We start from the raw sequence: 8711 nt of genomic DNA, 5'->3' as shown, positions 1-8711 counted from the left end.
TCAATTCCCAAATTATTGGAATGAGTCATATATTGACCACATAGGGAAACAGGTGGAAAGATATCCATCTGCATTGTCAAATCCAATCTTGGGACATCAAACATCTGCCAATCATCTCAGCTATCAATCACTCCAAAATTAACCAGTTTTGAAATTTGTCCATATACAAGAAAGGTGGACACATCAAACTGTTGGTAATTCATGGCCTAATTTTGAATGAAAGGAAAGTCTGACCCCACCCCCTTGTCCTAGATAATAATTGCTGTAATTGTACCTTTATCTAGGGTAGTCTATCATAGTAAGCATATAATGCCCCGCACTAATAAAGGAAATTGAGCGTAAAAAAGTTTGAGTGCGATAGAGGGCATGCTTGAAGGGTCCATATCAATCATCTCGTCATTAACCTTAATTCCTTTAACTAATCCCAATTTCCCGAATTTAGCCATGCAAGTTGAATAACTGCTTAAAATACTTAGAATTGAGTTTGGTTCAAACTGCTGTTACTTGATTCAACTGTAAGATAAGACTATTAATATCTTAATTGTCACTTAGGTGTCACATAATAGTCATATTTGTTTCCCTTTAAAGTTATTGAATCTGAAATTAATTACTAATGCATTGCTATATAATAACCATGAAATATGACAACAGTATGACAGGTATTTTAGTGCTGTCTACCTTATTTCAGGAATTTTAGCAATGATGATGCGGCGATGATGGCAATGAGAAAAAAAAATTAAATTAAATAAATTAAAAATAAATAAATTAAATTAAATTTAAAAAATTTAAAACAAAAACAGGTCATGGGTTTATTGGATGCATGCAGGATATGAACAACAAAGATAAAAGATAAAACATGATTTTTTTTAAAATTTTTTTTTAAATAAGAAGAAATCAAGTACAAGTATTGGCAGCAAAAAAGAAAATAGTGATGTGGTTTGGCACAGTGTGAATGGTTTGGTTTCCCAACCTCAAGATTTTGGTTTTGAATGCTCCCCGGGAGCTGAGTTTGTGCTCCATAATCCAATGGCAGGGGCAATGATAATGTGAAGTGCAGAGAGCTTATAATGTGCTATATAAGTCTACCATTATTATTATTATTATTATTATTATTATTAAAAATGGTGGTGCTTTACATGAGGTAAATCAGCATTCACTATACTACAGAAAAATGCCCATGGCCCCTCTAGACGTCATTCTCTTGGGCTTTTATCATCCTGAAAGATATAGACCCCTCCCCCCCTAGGCCCCTTTTTTAGAATCTTAAATTTCATTTCTGTAGGTTTCATTATGTCTTTATGGCTATATCTTAAAAAAAAATTATTTAGACCTACAAAGTTTAAGCTAAAAACAAATTATATACTGTACAATATATCATCTAAACAACTTGTATTCAAGCAGTTGTAATCTTGAATTAGGTTTGGCATTGTCAAAGGAAAGTTATAGTCGGTCTATTCTAAAGTTCAATGTCCAGTTGTCAAGTATTTATTTCGATGAATCATAAGAAATATCCACAATAACTGGCAAAATACTAATGCTACTCAAAGTATGACTGAGTCAGTAAATACAAGAATGAGAAAACATGGCATAAGAGAAGAGAAGTCAGCATAGAATTAAAAATCGGGGATGGGTTTACAATGAAAGGAACTTAGAATGATGGTATTTTTCAAATTATTTATAACTTAAAATAAGTCAAGTTGATAATAATCTTGTATTAGTCATACTGTATTTATTTATAAATTAGGTAAATCATAAGTGAAATTTACCACCTAAATTTATTGCACTTTCGGATGTAAAAGCGCAGAGGTCATTACATTACCGGTACATTCTATATAAACTGACAATTATTATATTATTATTCAAATGCATAAATTCTCTCTCATAATGTACTGGTAAATCCTGGTAAAACCACTGATATTAAGATCAATGTTTTACATGACCTATTTTCAGACAGTGATCTTAATGGAATACAATGACAACGATTTTTTAACAAAAAGGTACTTTGACCATCAATGTTTAAACACAACACCCACCGATTACTGTGCAGTTTGATCAGGCCAAACTGGTACTTATTTGAATACTCCAAATAAAACTTTATTTTCTTAAGTTATTCCACAATATGCAAATTTAGATACCAGTTGATAAATCATATGGAGATTACATGTATTAAACACTATATAAACAGATGTACAGATGCTAATAGCTTTATAAAGTGAATATAGAATTTATGATTGAACAAAGGATGTAAAAATACTTGCATCATATTCTTTGGCTTTAGCCTCTTTTGTGTTAATAATGCATGTATGGATGAATCATAGAACATAATCTTCATTCAGGTATGTTACAGCTTCCAATGTCCTCTTGAGGGCAGTACATAAGTAAATCAATTGTCAGGCAATCTGATACAAAGCCTATCAACAGTGTTTATGAGTCCAACCAAGGAGTTGATATAGCCCAACAATGCTGATTTATTCCGATGGTAAAATGCTGGTTTTTTAGTTATTAACAATAATGCCACACCCTTATGAGCCTGCTTGCCAGTAGTATTTAAATTGCAGGAAAACGGTGCGGCGATTCTGGTTCCTCTGCTTGTGTTGTTCTTTTTGGGTTTTTTGTTAGCTAAGTATAGATCTTGGTTTAGTTCTTTCTATTTTGGTCCACTCATCGTATAGAGACCTCGATATTATGCGCTATATAAATTTCACTACACACATACACTACATACCCTTAATAACTTTATGATGCTACCTTGAACATCCCACTATGTCACATAACTACAACAGGCCACACCCACAAAAATCCTGTGGTCCTGTGTTGCACATCTCAATAAGCAATACTCTTTACAAGCATCAACAACAGGCCACACCCACAATAATCTTTGATGGTCCCTACCTTGCACATCCCGTTGACACACACGTCCGTGGATCCCGGTCTGCAAACTGTTCCATCTACAACTTTATCGGCATGCTTAGCATAGAAACGATATCCAGTTGCCCGGCAATTTAACTCACAAACCATTGGCTCTAAAAAATAGTTAATTTTTTATTTGAATTTATTAAACAATATAATGTCATAAAACTTTGTACAAATATGAATACTACAATATGGTATCATTATTTCAAATATAAAAAAATCAGGTAGAAAGATACATGTACCTGCTTACACTGTCGGTGATGAAGGCATTAGCTTTAATACTATTGTCATGTCCAGGATAGTGGACCGAATGTTACTGGTGAGTTATTTTCAAAGTTTACTGACTTAACACTAATGAACATATTATCCAAATTACAAAGCCAAATGAATTATTTGATTATTTAGATTTTTGTTTCTAGCTTACCTTTTACAAATGCATACCAATCATAAAATTTGCCCATAAATGGTATGTTATTGTAGGTTTCACATTGCTCCGTTCGGAAATCTTTGCTTCCATATGAACAAGGCTGAAAGTAATTAAAATAATTAATGAGCTTTCAAATTTGTTGGACGATTTCAACTTTTGTATTTTCTAACCAAACAAATACAATATACTTTTTGTACGGTGAAATCCAGGTCTAGATTCAATGCAAATGTTAGATGCCAATTTTTTTTGACATATGCTACATAACAAAAGTGTTTCTTTCAATTGTTTCAAATGTTTTTTTTTTTCAAAATTGATGGATGTAATTTCTTTGCCTTTTGCAAAGACTGCTTATTTAAAAATTTTGAAGAAAAATTTCTAAACCATTGAAATTGATTTATTGATTGAATTTTTTCAATGCTCAACATGCACAAACAATATAAAAATGATTTGAGAACAAGAAAAGTAAAAATTAATGAGCATCAGGAACGCCCATTAGGCCAGAGTCCAGCCCATTTCCAATGGGGTCCAAGATTGCACATTAAAAAATCACATTTATAATCATTAAAATTTAAAATATAAAAACTGACATAAAAATATGATATACACATAAAACTGACATAAAATATACAGATATTGAATTGCACATAATTAAAATCCTAAAAAAGCTTTTTAAGTTTCAAGAACAATAAAAAATGTACAAAATTAAAAATCAGCACCCAGAGAATGTGACTTTAAAAGTGTTCAAAGGCCAAAATTGCATTCTGTAGAATGAAAAAAATAATCGCAAAATTGCAGTACTGTTCTGTTCACAATAATTTTTAACGGTGACTTAAATGTTGTAATGTTCTTGATTAATTTTAAATTGGTTGGAAGAACGTTCCAAGTCTTTAATCAGAGAAGAAGAATGCAGAATGAGACATGACAATTACCAGAGACAAAATTATCGAGTTCGATACCTAAATATCTGACAGACTAAGGGCCTGTTTCTGCTTCAAAGAAAAAACGTTTTTTAAAACGGTTTTTTCAGCAGAAACAGGCCCTTAGAACCATTTAAGTTAAGGCCTCTAGAGGTAATTTTGAAGGATTGTTATGCTACCAACAATAATTGACTCAGTTTTGCTGAGGTTAATGGACAGTTTGTTGCCAATAAGCCACTGTCTTTACATTTATCAAGAGCGTCACCAAGTTTGTCGGCAAACAATAGTTGGATCTTTGTTGGAAAAAACTAAGAGCACTGTCATCGGCATATAAAAACAATTTACAATCAGGTCAATGCTAACCACCATATTGTTTATAAAGCACAAAAAACATTAAAGGACCTAATATGCTACCTCCTCAATTTTTAACAACTTGGCTCCTGTTTGTTAAATAAGAGCAAAACCAATTCAATGAGTTGATACCCATTAAAGAAAGTTTTTCACACAATATATCATGATCAATGGTGTCAAATACTTTACACAGATCTATAAGAACCAGGGGCTTAGCCAGCGAGCCGTCCGACTGTCTTTTGGACAGTCAACAAAAATATTTAGGACGGCTACTTTTACCGTGCTTGTTTGGACAGCTCGGCCTGTCCTAGCCTAGTTGGGCCTGGTCTACTTTTAGCAAATTCTTTATACTCTTCGAATCTATCAAATGTTACATTAAATTAAATCATATATACGTTTGATAAAACAACCTTTATTGATTAAATTTACGTTGTTTTCATACCAAAATTCGGTGGGGATTCCCAAAAAGGTAAGGCTAAACCACTGTCTACCAGGTGAGAATTTCACTTACAACACACACTTTTTGTGTACTGTACCCCTCTGAAAAATGGAGAGTTGTAAGTCACCCACAACGCATGCACCTGGCTCTGCAAATACAGTAATTAAAATTTGGTTCCCCGACATTATCGTTGGTATTCGTAACTAGCCTGGTTATAATTAATTCATGAAATACCGTAAAGCAGACTTGTTGTTAACGTCACAAGTTAAATGTTATTAGTCAACAAAATACAGTAGGCCTAGGCCAATACATCTCTGGATTCAGAGCACCTAGAGAAGAATTTACACTAGACTACGGCGAGCAATGAAGATGCATCTGCATAGCCTAGAAAATTTGTAAGTAAACAACAGTAACTGTATCCATCTATGTCTAAAACTGAAATATCTTTGTGATAGCTAATTGAACACTACGGAAGAAAAAATTCCAACACCTTTAAATGCCGTCTAAAGGTCATAATTTTTCATTTTTTCTTAGGTACGGAGGGGGATATGCGACAAGTTCTTCGTCTTTTGGACGGCCTATTTCGTTTTTCTGGCTAAATCCCTGATGAGAACCATACCAGTATGTATGCCTTTAGAGGTATTTAATTTTATTTTATCTGAATTATTAAGTAAAGTACTATTGGTTGAATGACTGAAATTGATATATAAGGTTATTTTCCACAAGATATTGTTCTAAAGGTATGTTCACACACACGGCGTAAGTCTGGCGTAAGGCTGGCGTAGTGAATGCCTTTGTGTGTGAACTAGGCAGTGGCGTTACTTACGCCACTTACAACGCCACCTCCGTGGCGTTATTAACGCTACCTGCAGACCCCAGATTAGCTAACGCCACGGAGCTAACGCCAGTGATGCTTGAATGATATGACCTAATTTCAAGAGATTGACCAATCACGATTGCAATAGATTAGTTACTTTGATCTCTTTCCTGTGCTATCTATAAATGAAATGGTAAAGGGGTTCTTTTCCTATTTCATTTTACTTAGTTATTATATTGTATGTGATTTGTTGATTGTGTTTTGTAAGATATTTTAACCTATTTAGACTGTCTATTAAAACCTGCAACACCAACAATTGTCCCACAATGCTAGCTGAAAAATCAGAAGTAAAATTGTTGAATTAAAATACAATAATCATATAAGTTCACTTCGAACAATTCACAGATTAAGTTTTAATGATGCAAGTGTGAATATTTTACTACAGTTAAGAACCCGTACATTATTTAAAACTGAAAACTATTCCCCCATAGGCCTATATTACTACTAGTTTAACACCAGCGTTAATATAGCGAACGCTGTTTGTGTGAACACTTTGGAATTTTGATCCGTGGATTAGCTTACGCTGGCGTAAGCTACGCCAGACTTGCGCCGTATGTGTGAACATACCCTAATTGAATGTGAGCAGACTTTCAAGGATTTTGTAAACTACACTAAGAACACTAAGTGGCCTATAGTTTTCGGTATTTTTATGACATTTCTTTTTGTGCTATGGAGAGACTGGCTGTTTTTAAATCATGTGGTATATTACCAGTTTTAATTGACAGATTTATTACGTAAGTTAGTTGGAAGCTAATACCGAAGCACCATCTTTCAGGAAGTATGCTGGAAGCCCATCAAGACTGGTGCTTTTATTTTTAGTAGGGTCTAGATTTTCTAGCTGCTTGCTTAATCATGATTTTATTGAAAGTTAATAACTTATTTGATTCTTATAAGTAAGTAAGTAATAAAATAAAATAAATAAATAAAAATAAATAAATAAATAAACAAATAAATATATAAGTAAATAAATAAATAAATAAAGTGAATGAATGATTGAATATACATATGATCACCTTTGTATTGCACTGCTTGTATTGCCTGTAAAGTCCAACACAATGATGACCAACCCCAATGGTCCTGTAAAATAAAAATTACATCTTCAGAGATTGATGTGAAATTGGGATTTTGCCAAGTATTTTGTGGCACTGGGAATTTTCATTGCTTTTCATTATACATGCTGTGTTTCAATGACATAGGATATATCCATCAATATCATCGTTTTAGGAAGTTGTTCAAATCATTGAAACTATGAATTATCAAAACTCGGTCATCTCAACTTATCGAGCTCATTCAAAGCCTATTTCACTCATTTTAATACATAAAATATGATTTGGTTTTTTTTTCTTGGCTTAAGTTTAATTGATAAAGAATTTGCACTAAATGTTATAAATAATACAGGTATGTGTTAACTCCCTGGTTTTCATTAAGAGTATACACGCCCTCTATCGTCAGAGCTTCAAGTAAAACTTTGTTTTGCCGTGCCACCCTAGCCTACTGGAAAACTGTGTCTAGGCTAGTCTAGTAGGCCTAGGCCTGTCAAAATAATTTATTTAAACATTTCACCGTTTGTAGAATGAGTTTAAAATCAAATGTACATGGTTCAATTACGTTATAAAACCATGTTACTCAAAATAACATTAAAAGAATTTAGGCTTTGAGACGCCAGGACCAGGCGGCTAGGCATAGGGCCTATCATCATTATTAACATTCACCACCAGGATGAAAGGCAAAACGGACGGCGGCGACCAAATTGTGAAAAACCAAGGGTGCCTAGGCCTACTTACTTTCAATCACAAGTACAATGGGCGGCGCTAATGTAATGCTAATATACTCATATCCTTTGGTTTTTGTCTATAGGCCTACATTACATAAGATGTAAACTTTCCTCATTTAGTCTTACCCTGAGCGTCTTCTTCGTAGACATGGCCTAACTTGAGAGGCTACACCGCCACCACACGATCGTGAACAGCCAGACCACGGTCCCCATGCCCCCCAAAATGAGATTGATCTACCAGTGACGGACCGTTCTCGGCGAACCTGCAAAATCAAAATAATATTCACTAAACGATGAATTATAATATTATAATAATTGTGAAATTATATAGCGCCTCTAGGCGCTTTCCAAGCAGAAGTGCAATCAATTCAGGAGAATTTAGATTATTACGTGGATTTTTTTCTATTGTACAAATCTATTAGGCCTAGGTAATGTAAATCTTGTAAATTTGTAGTTTACTTATCTAGTGAAGACGTAATGAATCATTTTTTAAGGTAACTTTGTTTAAACTATTATATCCACGTTAATGCATGTGTGTCTATATACTGTATAATAATTCAGGTCCGTAGGCTACCAGCATGAGTAACAAGTGGGATCGGAACTCTTTTATGTATGTTTTATTTTTTTTAGGAAGAAACTAGCAAGAAAGTAGTAGGCCTATTTCTTGTTTTGTAAGAAGATTTTTTGCCAGGAAATGTGATTTACCAAATTGGAACATTTTTTACCGTCCACATTCCATGATTACACGGAATTAAAACATTAGATACGTTTATGAGTAACCAATTCAGTATTAGGGCATACTTAGGAGGGAAAAAATATTTACCAAGGTTCTGTAAACAATTTCAAACACTACGGTATAGCACCACTTTACACAATATATCAGATCATTTAAGTGGAACTCTCGGTTCTGCGGGGTCTTCATTCCTCTAAAAATCCCCCAGATGGACTTGTATTAGACCTATATACCAAAAATGTGTAATTAATTTTTATTCATTCATATGTATTCAACGCCA

At 33.6% G+C, this 8711-nt stretch overlaps 1 protein-coding gene across 1 annotated transcript in view; it reads right to left on the bottom strand.

Moving 5' to 3' along the window:
* Positions 1-2823: 2823 nt before the first annotated feature.
* The window catches only part of LOC117119877 (thrombospondin type-1 domain-containing protein 4-like), a 31204-nt gene continuing 25316 nt past the window's right edge, over positions 2824-8711 (bottom strand). The window contains exons 3-6 of the mRNA XM_033264861.1: positions 7825-7961; positions 6938-7001; positions 3338-3440; positions 2824-3023 (exon numbers count right to left, since the gene is read on the bottom strand). Of these exons, the coding sequence (XP_033120752.1) occupies positions 2824-3023; positions 3338-3440; positions 6938-7001; positions 7825-7961 (504 nt within the window). The remainder of the gene's footprint in view (positions 3024-3337; positions 3441-6937; positions 7002-7824; positions 7962-8711) is intronic.

Source organism: Anneissia japonica, unplaced genomic scaffold (genome assembly GCF_011630105.1).
Source record: "Anneissia japonica isolate Jap-2015-1 unplaced genomic scaffold, ASM1163010v1 scaffold724_len3256291_cov202, whole genome shotgun sequence".
Taxonomy (NCBI): Eukaryota; Metazoa; Echinodermata; class Crinoidea; order Comatulida; family Comatulidae; genus Anneissia; species Anneissia japonica.
Note: the sequence above shows the minus strand (reverse complement) of the source record. Positions and strands in the feature narration are given on the sequence as shown.